The sequence below is a fragment of the Ochotona princeps genome, chromosome 10, assembly GCF_030435755.1.
Source record: "Ochotona princeps isolate mOchPri1 chromosome 10, mOchPri1.hap1, whole genome shotgun sequence".
NCBI lineage: Eukaryota > Metazoa > Chordata > Mammalia > Lagomorpha > Ochotonidae > Ochotona > Ochotona princeps.
This window is the reverse complement of record NC_080841.1, coordinates 35164866-35184802: the sequence shown is the minus strand read 5'-3', so window position 1 is coordinate 35184802 and position 19937 is coordinate 35164866. Positions and strand designations below refer to the sequence as shown.

The window sequence follows — 19937 nt, the reverse complement described above, 5'->3', positions numbered from 1 at the left end:
GGGGTGACGGTGGGGAGGGGGCGGGGGAGGGGGCCAAGGGGGCCATGGTGACCAGCGGGAGGCCAGGTTTGCCTGCCTGCCTGTCGGAAAGGGGAGAAGTGAAACAGCTGAGGGCTTTCTGGCCTTCTCAGTCCTCAATTGGGGCTGGGTGGAGCCCAAGCTGCAGGATATTACACCGGTCCTCGGCAGACAACACCCTCTAAAGGGATAGTAAGGCAGATACCAAAAGAGGGAATCTCCATAAAGCCAAAAGTGAGAAAGTTGTAGAAGCTTTTCCCAGAAAGTTCTCTAAACAGAAAAGAAAATAGTGGCAAAAACTCTGTTTTCACCTGCAGTAGTCCTGTTCAGGTTTAGAAGGGTCCTCATGCTGGAAGAAGGAAATTAAATCGTTTAGTCAAGCAATATATAATAACTTTACAGCAAGTGGAAATCTTAAAATAAAAAGTGTCAATAGACCTTTTCATCAAACACAGTATGACCTCACCCCTCATCAGTTTTGTTACTTTTCAGATAAAACATGAGTTAGCATTTTGAAGCAGATAATGATGGGAGGGTTGACACATAACTGGAGTGTGGGAAATGTTAGGAAAAGCAGAAAGTAAATAGCTGCTGGAAACGTTGTAAATTTTTTTTGTAACTTTGAATGAATTCGCCTTCCCATGGACGACTTGATTAAACATTTATTTAAAGATTTATTTATTTTTATTGGAAAGTCAGATTTACAGAGAGGAAGAGAGAAAGAGAAGATCTTCCTTCTGCTGATTCACTTCCCAAGTAGCTGCAACGACTGGAGCTCAGCTGATTCGACGCCAGCAACCAGGAGCTTCCTTTGAGTCTCCCTCAGGGGTGCAGGGTCCCTAGGCTTTGGGTCGTCCTCGACTGCTTTCCCAGGACACAAGCAGGGAGCTGGGTGGGAAACCGGGTGGCTGGGACACAAAGCAGCACCCATGTGGGATCCTGGTGCATGCAAGGCAAGGACTTAGCCACTAGGCTACTGCGTCAGGTCCTGATTTAACATTCTTACAATAAAGTTATACACTTCCTAATTTTAAAAAATGCAATGTAGTTCTATTACTTTTTTTTAACACTCTAAAGTTAAGATTATTCTCAAATGAAGAGAAAGATTGGTGAAAATGTAGGAATAGTGACCAAAGTTTCTTAATCACTAAAGCAATGTTTGCCTGACCAAAAAAAAAGAAAAAAAAAAAAGGGCACAGAATTCAGAATAGATGGAACCAAACTGCTTCATTCTAAAACATTGTTTTGCTACTTTATCATAAACAATATTTTAAGTGAGCCATTCGTGGCTTATAAATGTATATAAGTCATATACATTTCAAAAAGCCCTGCAGAATTTGAATTTATACTATTTCAGAAGCAAGCAAAATTCGATTAAGTCTACATTCACATTCAGAATGTATTTTAGTTACACGGTTGTGTTGCTTAATTAAAAATCAGAAGCAGTAGTAAAACCTGTGGCTTGGGAAGAAAGTGTAGCCAACTGTCTCACAGAGGATGTAAGAATCTCTTTGGCCTTTTTGAAATTAAGAGTTGTCAGGCCTTAAGAGGTGACCAAGACAAGGAAGAACCTCAACTCTTGGGGGAGCATCATGAAGGAAGATTGCGGAATCCAGCCCTCTGCCTGAACAACCACTGAACTGGCAGGCAGTGTGTGGGAGTAACTCAGAGCTTGGGAGCCTACTCCAAAACATGGAGTCTGAAGGGGAGAGCTTGATAAAAAGGTGGCTACGGAGTCTCACTTGTCACTTGTAATAGGCGCTCCCATCCTGGTTGTGCCCCTCTTCAGTTGGGCGGCTGGCAGCGTGGCTTTTGCTGTGTGCCCTGGTGCAGCTTGCAGGGGCAGGGGCAGACAACAGGCACTTTGTTCTCCACAGCTCTGTGTCCTGAAGGCCAACGTGCCTCCCATGGTTTCTATCACTGCTATTCAATAAAGACTAGAAATTCTAGCCAGAGCAGTGGGCAAGAACACATTCAAAATCCACGCTGCGAAAAGTAAAATGCTCTCTCTTTATGAGATGGCATGATTTTATATGTAGGAAGTCTTCAAGTTTCCACTTAAAAAAATTGTTAGGGCTTACAGATTCAACAAGAATACCAAATAAAAACATTTCAACTTGAGCCATCCTCCACTGATTTCCCAGCCCATCAACAGGGAGCTAGATCAGAAGTGGAGCAGCCAGGGCGCTGAGCAGTGCCTGTATGGGATGCTGGTGCCTGTTCCAGCACCGTGCCAGCCCCAAGAAACACATTCTTGACAATGCTGATGGGACTGTTGAGTGGCAAAAGCACTGTGGAAAGAGCTCAGTTGGTTTGCAGACCTTCACAGAATGAAACATTCCATTATTGTGTAAGTAAGGGTAACCCAGCAATTCTACTTCTAGGGATACATGCAAAGGAATGGAGACGGTTGTATTTGCATACCAGTCATCTAGAAGCATTATTTAAAGTGGTCAAAAGGTCACTACAACTCAGGTGCCTATCAGCAAATGAATATAGAAACAGAATGTGGTGTACCCATACTACATTGAAAGTGGATATAATGTAGTCATAAAAAAGAATTGTGACATTTGGCTACAACTTACATAACCTTTGAACCTCAGGCTAAGTGGAATATGCTAGGCACAAGAGGACTATGTGAGATATGTGGGATAGATAAGTCCACAGAGACAGATTGGCTCATCGGGGTAGGGAGGTACAGTCAAAGGCAGAAGGAGATTGACTCCGTGGGCACACATTTTCTGTTTGGGATGATTAAGAGTTCTGGAAACATTAAGTGGTGACAGTTCATATTCTGAATATACTTCAAACCATGAATTGTACTATTAAAAACGACTGCCAATGATAAGATTTGTTATGTCTATTTTACACTTTTTAAAAACCCCACTCTTGCCTTCCCCTTTACACTCTTCTACCTGGTTTGGTTCTGTTTTCGGTTAGCTAATGATACCAATGATTGTTTTTAACTACTCTGTCCTTCAAGCTAAAATGAAAGGAAATACTCCTTTTTTGTAGATCAGACAACTGCTGAAATATTTCATTTCCTCCCAAACTTTCTCCCAAACATCAGCCTCCTAACACCCACCCAACCCTGTGTAAGATGAACTTGATTTCTGACTTGCCGTGAACTGGCCCAACATATCCTTTGGTAACCCATGGGCTTACTTCAGGGATATTGCAGATTCTGTTCCAGGCAACTGCAATGAAGTGAATATTGCAACAACTTAGATTACACTCCTTTTTTTGTTTCTGTGCATGTAAGTTATGTTTATAATGTACCATAGTATATTAAATAGGCAATAATACTAACTTTAAAAAAACAGGATACATATCGAACTTAAAAGTAAATATTTCTGGGGACTGGAATGGTGGCACAGTACACCAGTTCTCCAACTATAGCACCAGCATCCCATTTGAGCACCAATTCACATCCTGGCTGCCCCACTTAGATCCAGCTCCCTACTTATAGTCTGGGAAAGCAGCAGAGTACGGCCCAAGGCCTTGGCCCTTGTACCCACATTCAAGACCCAGAAGAAGCTACTGGCTACTGGCTATGGATCAGCTAAGCTCCAGATATTATGGCCATTTGGGGAGTAAACTAGTGGATAGAAGATCTTTTTCTCTATCTCTTCTTTCTCTGTACATCTGCCTTTCAAATAAAAATAAAAATTTTTTTAAAAATATACATTGCTCAAAAAAATCGTTAACAATCCTGTGAGCCTTCAGAAGAGCGATCATCTTTTGCTGGGGAGTGTTTTATCTTAAAGCTGATGGACGTTGATGGATCAGGCTATTAAAGTAAGACAGCAACGAAGTTTACAGAATGGATCAACTCCCTTTACGACAAAGCACATGGTATTGGGGGAATGGTACTCACATACTTCTGTGACACAGGGTTGCCACAAACCTTTAATCTGTAGACGCTTATAGAATCTGTATGCAATAAAGTGAAGGGTAGCAAAAGTGAAGGGCAGTGGAATCCATGAATTTATGTCTTCAGCAAGGATTTGAGACACTTTCTGAAGACAGGTGGCTTTGGCTCTCAAAGTTTCATCATGTGCAGGAACACTTGTTTCTCTGTTCTATTGTATCACCTTGACTGCTGCTGGTGTGTTAGGATCAACCCAGAGTGTGGACGGACGACAGAAGACAAGCATCCAGGAACCTGGAAACTGAGTAAACACAATCTCCCATAAGGAACCAAACATCACAGCCAGATTTACCTAGTTGTAGAATTTTACTTAACATGTAAAAATAACCACTTTTGTAAAATAAAGTGGTGTCAGCTATATATAAAGTTTTGTTGTTCCTTTTATTATTTACTACATGCTCTCAATAGGCTTCATATATATAGCTATTTATGCTTTTATTTGACAGATACAGAGAGCTGCCATTCACCAGTTCACTCCCTAAATGCCCACAATGCATGATGGGCTATAACTAAAGCCAGGAATTCAATCCATGTCTTCCTAGGAGTGGCAAGACAACAATTACTTGATGCATCAGTTCTGCCTCCAGGGACCACATTATCAGGGAGTTGGAGTCAGGATGGAATGAGCTGTTGAACTCAGTTAATACTATAGCTTCTAAACAATGTATTGCTCCTTTAAATCTTTTTAATCTTTAATTTGTTTATGGAGGGGGGAGGGAAAAAGAGAGGAAGAGGGGAAAGAAGGGCAGGGAGGGACGAAGGAGAGATAGAGGAGGGAGGGAGGGAAAGAAAGAGCTCCTATCTGCTGGCTCACTCTCCAGTTACTCAAAACAGCCAAGGCTGAGCCAGGACCAAAGCTGGGAGCTAGACACACTATCCAGGCCTCCCACAGGGAGGCAGAAACCCAATTGCTTGCGCCACCACCTCTGTCTCCCAGGGTCTGCATGAGAAGTAACTAGAGAAGAGCTTTCTCTGGTCCTTGTCTGCTTCCAATTTTGGGTCCCCACCCCCTCTCGTAATAACCATCAGGAGCGCTCCAGAAACCCCTCATGACAAACAAACAAACAAAACTAGAATAGATAGACAGAGAACAACAAGGAAAGCTTAGAAACAGACAGGATACAGTCAGCGGGGATGCACTTATAACTCACTGGGTAGGACACAAAGATTAGTTACTCCTCACTGGGGTATGGAAGATTTCTCTGCACACCCTTCCTAAACATGCTCACTTAAACAGTTGACATATATCCAGTTAGAATTATAGAGTTAGACCACCTGAAAAACAGCCAGGTTCAGCGAAAGCGTGCTTCAATGCTATAAACTGCTAAATACTAAAATTAAAATAGGCATGAGACAGCTGAATAGCAATCTAAGCCATTTTAAGGTGTATAGAACATGGTTGAATATAAACCAAAATTGAAATGTCTATGAAGAAGTCACAGGTTGTGGTTGAGAACCTGCATTTTCCTATTAACATATTGGTTAATCAATACCGTGTCAATTAATGCCACAATGTTGTAAATGGTTGTAAATATTATGTTGGGGCTTTTAATTGATTGGGATGATACTCTGCCGGATCTACCTTCAGACCAGAGATGGTCTCACCAAGAAACCATTGAATTTACCAGGACAATAAGATGCCAGACTTCATGCTTGGTTAATACCTCCAATGAAAGAATGTCAACTGAATTTGAACTACGGAAATGCAACAAGGTGGAGCAATCCGCCATGGGGGGAGGGTGTAGGGAGGGGCGGGGGGAATCCCAGTGCATAAAAAATGTATCACATAATGCAATGTAATTAATTTAAAAAAATGAAATGCAAAAAAAAAAAAAAAGTAACTGGAGTCAACTGCCAAAGCAAGCAGGCAAACTCGGGTGTTCTGATTTGGGGCCCATAACTGCAGTGAAATGAGAGCCTTATACGAGAAACAAGTCTGCAGCACTCACACACTGGAATCTCAAACACTGAGAAAGAAAAGGCATTTAAAGTCTACTGAAATGTTAATAAATAGCATCAAAATAGTTCCATCATAGAGTGTTTTACAAATGTATCTTTCACCTCCAACTATGAGTGGGATACTAAATGAAGATGTAGCCATCAGACTCCAAATTTTACTTGGAATAAGATACCATACAGCCAATTACAGGTCATGGCATTTTAGCATGTAAAATTTCATACAGCAGTGAAATAAAGCTTTTTTATCAGAACAAAAAGTCATATGACTCTTAGTACCAACAACAATTAGAATTAGAAGCTATTAGAACTATCATAAGTGCAACATAATTTTAATGGCATCGTTTCAGTCACGCAATGCAGAACTATCAACGTTTTGTCAGCATGATTTTCTGTGATATCTATTAAGCACCACAGAGAACTTTATAAACACATGTACACTCAAGTAAATGAAGAACTCAGTAGTTTTCCTCTGAGCATTCCTGTGCATTCCTTCATTATTTACGCAAAGTATTACTACTTCTCCAAATATTGGGCACATCCACATTCGTAACATGCATCTTAGTTCAACAATACCTCTGAGTTCATCTAAGTATCATTTTCTCCATAAATTCCAACATAAAAATAAATATACACTTATGGGGCCCGGCGGCTTAGCCTAGCGGCTAAAGTCCTCGCCTTGAACGCCCCGGGATCCCATATGGGCGCCGGTTCTAATCCCGGCTGCTCCACTTCCCATCCAGCTCCCTGCTTGTGGCCTGGGAAAGCAGTTGAGGACGTCCCAAAGCTTTGGGACCCTGCACCCGCATGGGAGACCTGGAAGAGGTTCCTGGGTCCCGGTATCGGAACGGCGCGCATCGGCCCGTTGCAGCTCACTTGGGGAGTGAAACATCGGACGGAAGATCTTCCTCTCTGTCTTTCCTCCTCTCTCTGTATATCTGACTTTGTAATAAAAATAAATCTTTTAAAAAAAATACACTTATGCAAAATATTTTATACATAGAAACATCATAAATTATTTAATTATAGGCTTTTATTATTTTAAAAAGATAACTATGGCAGAATTTGAAAAAGATTATAAAGTACCAATAGGATCTACAGATTCATTTTTTAATATTTTTTAAAGATGATAAAAAGTCATAGTCTCTGGTCAGATTTCACAGCCTACTTTTCACAAATTTGAGGTTTAAACTTTGTCCAGAAGTAAGCAGGGACACAGAGAAAAAATAAATCAGAAAAGCAAACAGCAATGCATTTAGTTTCTTATTTATTAGGGATGGGCACCATAACAATGCTTAGCATTTTTATAGTTATTCTTGTTTGCCATATGGCAGTCACCCCTATTCAAGCGGTTTTAGGCTTCAGTTCATCTTTTAGAGCCGGGAACAGGGGCAGGGCGGGGAGACAATAGTCTAAGAAAGTGTGACAGATCATAAAGCTAGCAGGCAATGACCTAACTCTTCCTTTACAGGGTGAGAAAAACCATAAAAGTAGCAGGGGAGAGAGACTGGTGGACAGCAGAGCCACGCTCCAGGACCCTTGCCCAACTCAAGCTCTTTGGTACCAAAGATCATGGAAGAGACTGGCTATGAAGATCGTGATACAACACTCACGGGCTCCCTCCAAAGCACCCGGGAAGCCACATCACGCAGCTCCCCTGCTCAGAATATTGGAGTGCAGCAACATGTGTGAAGGCAAATTCCACAATTACGTAGGTAACTGAAAACATTAAGGTAGTCATGAGGAAGCACTGTATAAAACTAAGGTAATTGTCATTGCGCTAATTGAACTTCCAGTTTCACACAGGGCTTGTACTCAATTAGTTTTATGGTGTATCAAATTCCACAAATAAAATAATATTACCATTTGAAAACCAGATCTTTCGATTACGGCTTCTCATATAAGACTTTATTACTGATGTACCTTGACTTCATTACACTAAACAAAAACTCATGTTGGTACTGCAGTTCTGGTTCAACAGCGGAACCTTAACCCGAGTGAAACACCTGAATTAGCAGCACATGCTGCAGTGGGATGAACACAACTCTGCTTGAAGGACATTCTAAAGTCTAATTTTCCTTCTTAAAAAATCTAGACATTATTCAGTAACTTTAGGTGTTTTCATGTAATGTTCTACCATTTGTGTAAATGATAAAAACATGCTGTGCTCACATAGTGGAAAAATACCTTCTCAGTTTTTAAAAAAGGTTTTATTAAAAAGCATACTTAGAAAAAATATCTATTAGGCTACTTAAATTTCAGTGAAAAAATGGAATTAAAGACCTGTTTATTTTGACGCAAATTTTTAGAAATCCATGCATAGCTTTTTTTTTTTCCTGAACATGCACTCTCCATGAACTTTCTGAAGAAGTAAGCAAAACTACTAGCATTTTCTGAAAGAGATCATCTGGCACCAAATTGTTAGAATTTTGTGGAACATTAGCACCAACTGTGCACATTAAAAATTGATCTCTGTTTCTTCTGTAGTGCAAAAACAGGCGCCAATCCCCCCCAAAAAAACCCACTAATGTTGTAATGTCCTCATGACCATAACGAAGAAGTCTCATTACACGGCATCTTCTTAGAATGGAGACACTTCAAAGCTTGAGAAAGCCCGGAATCTGGTTAGGTGGTTGAAGTAAAGGTAAGACAGAGTCACCAGCACATTCTTAAAAAGGCCCAGGGCAGGTGTGATTGTCCCCAAAACAATGATCAAACTAAGTCTCACAAACACAAACGGTAAATCCTGCAGCAGAACGCCCAGGGAATTCAGAAGAGGATTTTTGGGGGTGAATACAAATCGGATGAGAGAAATGAAACTGAATAGGTAGATGGGGTATAGCCAGTTTGTCTTGTACACATTAGGATGGCCTGCGACTCGAACCATCTCTATGGTGTCAGACCACACCAGAAAACTCCAGAGGAATATCTCAGCCCGGATATCTCGTCGAGACAGTGTCTTCAGGATTCCCGAGTCAAAGGAAGGCTCCTGGGGTCCCGTTAGCACAGAGATGGCACTGTACGGCAAAGCTCCTGGTGGCTGCAACGTCTCAGGTGGCTTGGCTGCAGGGGGAGATGCAGGGCTCTCTCCATTTTGCTTCACTTGCTCCGTCACAGTTTTGATTTGTTGCAAAGAGGATGTATGGATATGTTTATCTTCGTTCCCTGCAATGGATTGATTTATGTCTATTTAAATTTCTCTTAAAAATATTGCTTTACATTTTATTAAAATTTAAAACCCAACATTTGATTTAAAATCAAAGTCTGTGTGTTTTCTTGTTAGAGCCTATTTTACAGATGAAGTTCAAGGTAAGGTAGCCTACTGCAAATACACAGAGATAGAGAAGGAGCCTGGTGCCTTGCTGTCTTCCTGGCCATGGATCCTAAGGAACTTTTTCTATTTCACAGTAAGAGGTAATATTTGTTACTGAATTAAGTATTTTCACACCTTGTCTCGTTTGAGCCTCAGAACAGAGATAGTGGTTACTATCCCAATTTACAGATTTGAAAACCGGGACCCAAGAGGTTAAATAAACCTGAGAGCAAATATAGAGTCGGCAATGGACAGAAACGGAATTCACATCTAAATCCGTACGACTCTGACAAACTCTTAATGTTTATGGTTGGTATTACCTATCTACAGGCCCTCTATCATCTGTAATTACAAAACACACAAGTTTCATAAAACTAAATGAAACTAGAAGTTCACCAGTCCAACCTTCTGATTTTATAAGGCTAAGCAGAAGTGTGCAGGGATCAGCAGTCAGGTGTCAAGAGTGTGACATACTGAATCCAGGATTTCTAAAGCTATTCCTGCCCAAAGGGCTTTGACGTGATAAAAAGGAGTGCTGAAAAGCAGTCGTTCTGTGGCCCTGAGGCTGAGGCTGGTCAGCACTCCAGTCACAGCACTGAGTGGGGAATTGGAGCTGTTATCGGGTCTGTGTGTATGTGTATGTTTCTTATTGCGTAAAGATGGGTGTCAGGTTGGGTGCTATAAAACGATCTTCACAAATAATGTGGCTGGCATTGTTCTGAGACCTGAAGAACACAGCACATTCTCTTTCAAACATCTATCTTACACGTTATTATGCTGTTAAGAATGTCCCAGGCCTTGACAAAGTCTACTCAGTGAACATGCTGGGCTGCCACGTCACTGATAGGGCAGAAGTTCAAGGGAGTCATTAAACTAAATAGCTCTAAAGATCAAAGATTCAAAGTCAACACAAATTGTACATATTGAGCCGAAAGTGAAAACGTGTTAAAAATAAGTATGTTTTGATGAATGACTAATAAAATGCTTGGCTACTATAAATAGGAGTCTTTAAAAGGTCACAATTAACCTAACTTTTCTTTCACTCAATTAAAGAACCACTTTGTAATTTTAAGTATGGTTGAGCGTTTTCATAAGTTAAAAAGATAATCTAAATTCGTGATGAGCTCTGACTTCCTTCCAGTGTGAATCTTTATAAGCAAACGTCAGGATTCACGGCCCTTGAAGACATCTTTAGGAGCCTCAGAAGCTCCAGTGGTCTGAATGGATATCACTTTAACACACAACACTCAAGAAAGAAATAAAACTATAGGGGCTAAAGCCATAGCTCACTTGGTTAAATCTCTGCCTGCAAATGCAGGCAGCCCGATTGGACACCAGTTCATACCCCAGCTGCCCCACTTCGCATCCAGCTCCCTGCTTGTAGCCTGGGAAAGCAGTAGAGGATGGGCCAAAATATTGGGACCCTGCACCGTGTGGGAGACCAGGAAGAAGCTCCTGGCTCCTCGCTTCAGATTCGCTCAGTTCTAATTGTTTTGGCCATTTGGGGAGTGAATCAGTGGATGGAAGATCTTTCTGTATATCCTCCTCTCTACAGATCTAGCTTTCCAATAAAAAGAAGCAAAATCTTCAAAAAGCAAACAAAAAAGAGAAATAAAACCATATATTGTCTTATTTTTATTTTTTTAAAATTTTTAAAGATTTATTTATTTTTATTGGAAAGGCTTATATACAGAGAGGACAGACAGAGAGGAAGATCTTCCGCCTGATGGTTTACTCCCCAAGTGGCCTCAACGGCAGGAGCTGAGCCAATCTGGAGCCAGGAGCCTCCTTGGGGTCTCCCACGTGAGTGCAGGGTCCCAAACCTTTGGGTAGTCCTCCACTGCTTTCCCAGGCCACAAGCAGGGAGCTGGATGGGAAGTGGAGCAGCCGGGACTGGCACCGGCACCCATATCAGATCCCGGGTGTGCAATGTGAGGACTTTAACCACTATACTATCATGCCAGGCCCTGCCTTATTTTTAAATACATTAATTCATTCCTTCTTAAGCTTGAAGGGTCACTTGTATCTATCTTTTATTATTAAGAAAAAAAAAACACTGCTTTTCAGCCTTTTGGCTAAGATCAAATGTAGAAAAATCAACATAGAAAATACTGCTTAGAATACATAGTGTCCTAGAAAACTTTCCTTCACCTTTCTTAGTAGATACAATTGTTGAAACTAAAATCCAAATTCCTTTGTCCACATTAAGAACACAGTGTATCAAACAGGCTTGTGAAAGATGAATACAAATTCAGCATTGTTTCAATGCCAGAAAGCAGCCATCTAAAAAGTGATACATTAGCATTTTTTTAAACAGTCAATGGGAGTCCATACCTGAGGATACCAAGTCTTGGTAAAAATAATGAATTCTTAGCTACCACTGTGTTCCAATGAGATACAAAGGCCGCAATCCACACGCACTAGGAAATTAGGTCCTAGGGAATTTTGTATCTCCCCACAGCTTAATGGGGACAATTTAGATTTAATAGTGAGGAACTCTGTTGTCCTGTTTCTCCAATGAGAAGCTCTAACAAGAACATCCTTCTGGCCTGCTGGAGGGCAGAGATCTGATGCAGCCAAGAGCTCTTTGGGTCAGTAGAATTGATCTAGACCTCCCATGAATCTCTGAGCACCTTCCTGGCTATGTGTCCAAACTATTCCCTTTGGCCCCATGATTAGTCTCCTCTCCAAATTAGTACTTGGAAAAAATATTTATCCATTTATTTGGAAGGCAGAGCAACAGAGAGAGGAGAAGAGACAAAGAGAAAGAATTTCTATCTGCTCGCTGATTCAACAGCCAATTCTGAGCCAGGCCAAAGGTAGGAACAATAAACTTCATCCTGGTCTCCCACATGGGTGGCAAGCTTTGGCCATTCTCCTTGCTGCTGCCTTCCCAGGAGCATTAGCACAGAGCTGGATGGGAAGTGGAGTAGCTGGTCCTCAAGCTGGAATTCCAATATGGGATGCTAGCATGCAAGTGGTAGCTTAATCTATGGCACCACAACACCAACTGCCAAATTAGTACTTTTAAAAATATTTACTTACAGCTGGAATTATTTTCTTTGGTGCAATTAGTTGGCATTTATTCAATTTGGGCAAAACAACAGTTATTTTTCAAAACTAAAAAAAAAAAAAAAAAAGAAAAGAAAAGAAAAAGTAACCATAAGTAGTGATGCACTCATACCAGAGAGGATCACGTTACTTGCAAGTAGAAGGAGTCGCCATTCTGCGTGGCTTCTCTGTCTCATGTCAATTGCTGAAATAAGTTTTTGTCCCCTCTGTGCAAACTAAATAATGAAGGAAATGTAGTTTAAATAAAAGACTAATTTTTACCATGGCAATTTCTATGTCACTATTATTTATTGATATTGATTTATTTCTGTCACTTGTTACCCAAATGATTAAAAAAAAAAAAGATTCTAGTGATTTTTAAAGGCAGGATGACAGACAGCAAAAGATCCTGCATCCACCGACCAGTTCATTCCCCAAGTGGTTGCGACAGCTGGGACTGGGCCAGGCACAAGCCAGCACCAGAGAATTCCAGTTCTGTCTTCCATGTGGGTGGCAAGGACCCAAACATTTAGGCCACCCCCCCCCGCCCTCACAGGTTTATTAGCAGCGATCTGGAGGGGAAATAAAACAAATGGCAATGCAGGCAGCAGCTTAACCTGATGTGCCACAATGCTGGCCTTTTATTAACCGTTTCTGATACAGGGTTGAAGCTAAGATGCAACACATCAAATCAGCAGTGAGCATTTTCTGGAGTGAGCATGCATTCTTGCAGAGAGAATAAGAAAGCCATATGTCTTGGAAATTATAGGAGAAAAGAAACGGAATCATGAAGAAAGGCATCTTAACACAAGTCAGAAGAAAAACTGGAAAACATGAAGCCTCCAGTGACAGTTATAGGGCAACAAGCACACAAGTGCCATACTAGCTCTTGACTAGACACTGGCAAAAACACAGCAAACACGGGTATCCTTCCAAAGGTGAGAAAATGCAATTGAACGCAAGGAGATTTTGATGTTTCTATGACAGGCATTTTCATGAACTTGGCAGAGGCCCCTCAAGGTGTGGGAACAGCCCTCCCTTCCTGGTGTCTCCAATAAAGACACCAATAAATACAGACTAATAATAGTGGCAAAGCTTTACAAGGGAAGTAAATTCTGCAGAGAAAGAGAGACAGCGGCAGGGATGAGTGAGTAGGAACCAATCAGATATAGAAAGAAAAAGAGATCTCTCCAGGGAGAACTTGGATGGGTCCTTCAGCGACCACAACCTCAAAGAATGAAAGCTTCATGCGAGGATGGGGAGGCAGTGAGCAGAAGGACAGCACGCACTAAGTACTTTCTAGATACTTGGCATTTTTCTAAGTCCTTTATATGGATTACCTGATGTAGATACTACTGTTTTTCTATTTTAATGATGAGTAAGCTGAAGCATAAAGAGTTTAAGAACTGATTCCAAGGTTACTCAGCTGGAAAGCAGAGAAAACAGACCTTGAATCCCAAACTGCTTATGCTATACTGCCTTTTGCGTCTGCCATGAGCCTGACTCAGGGCATAATCATGACACAGAGTATTATAGGTCAGCTTCAAAAGACAATAAATAAACAAAGATGGGGACACGATTCTCAAGTCAACAAAAAACCAGTGAGGAGAAAAACTCACGGGGAAATGAAAGGCAGTGGAGTCAGAATGAACACAGCTTAGCAAAATGGCAGCTGACATCGAATGACAGTTCCTCAACTCACAGACACCAGGAGGTATAGAATGACTCAGAGGAAAAGCATGACTGGTCTTGATTAACATCCCCAAACCTGATTTTTCTGAAGAGAAAGAATTCTGGAGAAAGCTAGTGATGATTTTGGCATAACATTGGAGGAAAAAAGTTCAGAAGAAATTTGATGTTTCTAATAAAGCCATTTTTAAGACAGATTAAGGACACACTGCACTTTTACTTGATAACACACTTGTTCAGGAGAACAAGAGGAGGAAGGAGCAGGAAATGAAAATTTGCTCTAATGTAAATTATGAACATTGTTACTCTGACATTATCTCTCACTGAATAGGGAAGTCGTGTAATTTTGACAAGTAGTAAATGAATTATGCCACTAACCTGCCAGGGTAGTTATAATGAAGGCATAAGTTTATTATCTATAAAGCATGTGAAAATAATGTTTGATGCCCAGTACAATCATAAATGTGTTAAGCAAATAAAACAATAGTAAACAATTATCCTAAATTAATTGCAATAAAATAGAAAATATCAGAATATAGGAAATAATAAGTAAAGAAATAGTAAACAGGTTTTTGTTTTAACCTAATTTTAAAAATAGAAAATACCAGAATGCAATAACAAGTAAGAATGACAGCAGCCTGTTCGAGTTTGGCTATAGTTATACAGTTATACAGTTATACAATTATACAGTTATAAAAGTATGAGGATTAATGTTATACTTCAAAGCCTTTAGCTCTTCTATTGGCCTTATGCCATCACAAAGAGAAATGTTTCCCTACAGATACAAGCAGAGCAGGAGACAGCTCCATCCCAGCTAACAAGGCTGCCTGTGTCTCTTCCCACTCGACAATCAACGTTAGTGATACCACTGTGGTAACCTGACATTGGTCGGCAAGGGAGACTTTAAACCACAGAAACCAGCAGGTGCTAGCAGTCAGGACTTCCCTCGACCCCACCTAGGAGGGGCAGTTGCTTCCATGCTGACTAGCACACTACTCTTTGTGCTCAGACTGAATGTGCATGGTCACCCAACAATAATCAGGAACTCAGAAAAATTCATTCATAAATTCTCAGCTGTGGAAAAACTGAGGTAGCTTACTTTACAAAAGGGGCTGAAATGTTATCCATCAAATTCAAAAGCTCTAAGATCCAACTTCAATTCCTCGCCATGTACTGTGCAAATCTGACAACCAGTGAATGTGTCATTTGTAGATTTCAGACAAAGTTTAATTCTATAAAAACTGCTTTTGATCCAAGAATCCAACTGAAAGCTTAAATGGTTCAAAGAACAGTCTTCCTTCAACCATTACTTTATTCTAACTTCATCTAGCACTGGGCATGAACAGCGAGCAAAGACTAATCCTGAATACATTTAAATGAAACATAAATAGTAAAATAAAAAGTTTAAAGTGTTCTGAATATAAATAATTCTAGATGAAAATGGCATGAGATGTCTCTACCAGTACGCTCTCCATTACTACAAATACTTACTCAGTGCTTGGATACAGACAAGAGCAAGGAAGCCTAATGGGGTCCAAGTTGGGTGATCCTAAAGGACACAGAGAGGAATGGACCTGCCCCATGGCCTCCGGAGCAGCTGCTTAGCTTTCATGACACAGAGGTGCTGTTACAGTGCCCACTGGACCACAAACCCCATGATCAGAGGCCTCTGCCTGTTCTACTCACCCTTGTGTCCCCCTGCTCCTGGTGGAGTACCTAGTACTGGGATGAAATAGAACCACCATAAAGATTTGCTAAATAAAAGGTAGGAGGAAATATTTATCTGGAGTCTCTTAGCATGAGGGAAGAATGAGAATCCTAGGGGGAAAATAATCTTACATTGAGGCAAGTGAACCAAAGCAAAAACCCAAGGCCCAGTAACAATCCTTTGGAGTCGGCAGGTAAAAAGAGGACTCTGCAGTCTGCCACTCACTGCCCTCTGGCTTCTGTCCTAAAAAGAGTCCTTTAAGCAAGACCTTGAGAACAAATTCCACTAACAAACCCTAGAGGATGTGGAGTGCATCTGGCAGTGCAGCCTGGGAACCTGCAGAGCTCAACAGTAAGGGAGGCTGTGACATGGCAACAGGTCCGGGAGAGCCTGCCAGTGCAGCGTGGCACTTGCATAGCCTGGCTGGGCTTGGATTGACAGGGAGATGGCACCAACAGTAGCAGTTCAAAGCATTTCAGAGGCTTCCCAGGTCAGTGTGTGATTCCAAGAAGACTGGATGAGCTCACTGGAAGCAGTCTTTGGAACCCTTCCCCCAAGGAGGAGTTGGGTTCCAAAATAGCAGGGGAGGCAGAGTGCGAGGAAGCCTGTATTCCCACAGATAGGACTGCACTAGTAATAAACACACAATAGAAGCAAAAAGTAACCACACATGTCTGCTCATTTTTTAGGCAATTCACTCTCCTAGATCCAAGACAAGAACATTTTGATTTTTGAAAACCAATGATCATTCCTTTCATTTCAAACTCAGGCCATAAGCTATTTTTTTTTTTTTTGGTTCATAATAATATGTGAAACAAGGCTTAGCACTCTAAATTAACTCATGATCACTTGTTCTGGTCACTTTTCCTGAAATATTTATTTCAAATTTATCCTGCACCTCTCAAAATATCTCATTGTAGATACTAAGTTGGTCACACCATTTTGCTCATCTCCAGCAAGGTGAAATTGTTAGGAACAAGTGAAGAAGCCTTAGTCAAGAGGATGAGAGCCCCTAAGGATCTGGGCATGTTGGCATGGACCTCATCCCAGGATGACTTGTGGCTCCATCCACATGGATCAAATCCTCACAGCTGGTACTTCATTCGGAGGCATAAATCACAGGGTCTACCCTTCTCTCTCCTAGGCTACTTATTTCTCGACAACAGTAAAAAAAATCTTACTGGTACGCTTTCCTGAAACTTCCTTCTTCTAAATAGCAAAGGAGCTTGGGGGTTGGCGGCAGGGAGAGGGGGTGAGGTGGGGGAAATGAAAGGAAATGCCCGCCCTTTTTACCATAGCCCTGAACACAGCGTTCCTCATACCCAACTCTGAACATGTTGCAAAATAACACGTTATGGAAACCAGCTCACACACTGGCTCAGACTGTATAATAAGCTATTTCTTAAAAAGAAATAAAGAGGAACTCAAAAATGCCATTCATATTGTCCAGAAAAAAAAGCAATGCTCTCCTTTTTTATTCCTTTCAACCACTGTTCTGCTTCTTACATTCAAGTCTGTTAGGATGTGACGAGCCACATTTCAAAGAAACCAGTAGGAATTTGGATTAATTCTCTCAGCTTTTGCCTGGACATTTCTCCCAGCTTCCATACGCCCTCTGGCCAGGAGTTCTTTACCAGAAGGGGCATCTGATGGTGTTTTATGGATGCCAGATTCTTTCTCCCTATTAATCAAAAGGTATAGGTCATACATACAAGCATTTTTTAAAGAATTATTTTGGATTGTTTGAAAGGCAGATCATATTGAGCTGGGCCAAGCTGGACACAGGAGCCAGGAATTATGGCCAGGTCTCCCACATGACCCAAGCAATTAGGGGCCAACTTGCACTGCTTCCCCACGCGCATTAACACGGAGGCTGATCAGGAGCAGAGCAACGAGGACTGAAACAGATGCTCTGATACAGGATCCCGAGCATTGCAAACAGGGGTTTAACCCAAGGCACAAGCCATGTGTGTTTGTGTTTAAATTTTTTTAACATTTATTATTTTTATTACAAAGTCCGAAATACAGAGAGAAGTACAGACAGAGTTAGATGTTCCATCCAATGGTTCACTCCCCAGGCAGCCAGAACGGCCAGTGCTGAGCCGATCCAAAGCCAAGAGCCAGGAGCTTCTTCTGGGTCTCCCATGCGAGTGCAGGGTCCCAAGGCTTTGGGCCATCCTTAACTGCTTTCCCAGACCACAAGCAGGGAGCTGGATGGGAAACAGGGCGGCTGGGATTAGAACCGGCACCCATATGGGATCCTGGTGCATTCAAGACAAGGATTAAGCCACTAGGCCACCACAAAGGGCCCATGTTTGTGCATTTTTAAGACCCTTCTGATGGATCTGCTGAATACCCAGGAAGTAAATTTGCTGAAAACATTTCAGCACAGAGCCTGTTTGCCTGGACATAGATTCAGTAAGAATCACAGTTGCTGTTCATTTAAGAATCTATGTTTTGCTAAGTCAGTTAAAAAAAAAAAGATTCAGAAAGGCATTGCTCCTTTTCCTCCCTCAATTTCTGTTCTGCAAACCCCACAGCTGACCAGTTGTGTGGTTCTGTGACTTTTGCAGTCGATACCAGAGGAACACTTGAGAAAAACCAGTCTCTTGTTTGGTCACAGAATGAATTCCCACTGCACTCTTCGTTGTCCTCTCAGCATTGTTCCAATCTGCATGTGTCTGCCCCTTCCCCCACAGCAGTGACTCCAGAGCTTCCCCATTCTGTTATATTGATTTCATTCCCTCTATCTCTGTTGTTCTCAGCAGAAAATGTGCTTCCTACTTCACAAAAAAGGAAAAAAAAAGAAAAAAAATGGCAGAATCCAGAGTGAATTTTTTCTGCTTGCTTTCTCCCTATCCACCAATATTATTTTTACATGTGAATTACCTCAGGAAGTTTGAAAATTACTAGTACATGGGCTCTATTACCAAAAAAAAAATTAAGATTTATTTGTATTTATTTGAAAGGCAGAATTACAGGGTGGGAAGAAAGAGAGAGAGAGAGAAAGAGCGATTGAGAAAGCACTTCCATCTGCTGGTTCATGCTGCAAATGGCTGTGATGACCAAGACCGGCCAGACAGAAGCCAGGAGCAGCAAGCCAGGAACTCCATCTGGGTCTCACCCATGGATGGTACGGGTTGTCAGTGTCACAGCCAGTGACTCTTCCTGCTGTGCTACCATGCTGGCTTCACATGAAAATTTTTAATAACCCCTTTGTTGATACTAATGTACAGCCAAGGTGAGAACAGCTCCTCTTAATTGAAGAAATAAATCAAACTCATTGAATAAAGCTTTCTTTCTAAAAATCTTTCTGTTCCCAAATTCCAACCCCAGAAATCTTGGGTTTAGTTAATCAGGGGTGCCTAAATAGATAGGAATATAACAGAGGCAAAGACTTATGTTTTTCATTAGATAAAAGAAACTAATGAAGTGAAAGACTTTCATGTCTAATTTATTGGTTACTTACAAATTTTTAAATGTGCACTTTCTCTTACTAAACACTTAGCAAAGTACACATTAAAAACAAAAAAGTGGCCTTTCTGCCCCCACTGCTGCCATGGCAGCCCGTGAAAAAACTTGTAGCGAAGAGGGGCGAAAAAAAAAAACCAGAAGAAGCAGGTTCTGAAGCTCACCCTTGCCCGCACCCACCCAAGAGAGGATGACAGCACGGACGCTGCCAACTTTGAGCAGTTTCTCCAAGAGAGAATCAAGGCAAACGGGAAGGCTGGGAACCTCGGCGGCGGGGTGGGAGCCTTGAGCAGAGCAAGAGCAAGACCACCATGACATCCGAGCTGCCTTTCTCGAAAAGGTATTGCAAGTATCTCACCGAAAAATATTTGAAGAATAACCTACGTGACTGGCTGTGCATAGTTGCTAACAGCAAGGAGAGCTATGAGTTACAACACTTCCAGATCAACCAGGACGAAGAGGAGGAAAATGAGGATTAAACTCGTTTCTTTGCAATATTTTGTATGAGTTCTTGAATAAAACTTGGGAACAAAAAAAAAAATAATAATAAAATAAAAATAATTGGGGGCCTGGCACGATAGCCTAGTGGCTAAAGTCCTAGCCTTGCAAGTACCAGGATCCAATATGGGCATTGGTTCTTATACCAGCTGCTCAACTTCCCATCCAGCTCCCTGCCTGTGGCCTGGGAAAGCAGTTAAGGATGGCCCAGAGCCTTGGGACTCTGCACCTGCATGGGAGACCTGGAAGAAACTCCTGAATTCTGGCTTCAGAGCAGATCAGCTCTGGCCACTGCAGCCATT

At 41.5% G+C, this 19937-nt stretch overlaps 1 protein-coding gene and 1 pseudogene across 1 annotated transcript in view; one reads left to right on the top strand and one right to left on the bottom strand.

Annotated features, from left to right (window-relative positions):
- Positions 1-8143: 8143 nt before the first annotated feature.
- Positions 8144-19937, bottom strand: part of TMEM236 (transmembrane protein 236) — a 46844-nt gene continuing 35050 nt past the window's right edge. Inside the window, exon 4 of the mRNA XM_058669300.1 lies at positions 8144-9070. Coding sequence (XP_058525283.1) covers positions 8487-9070 — 584 coding nt within the window. The 3' untranslated portion in view covers positions 8144-8486. The remainder of the gene's footprint in view (positions 9071-19937) is intronic.
- On the top strand, positions 9878-19661 carry LOC131481296 (large ribosomal subunit protein eL22-like; annotated as a pseudogene).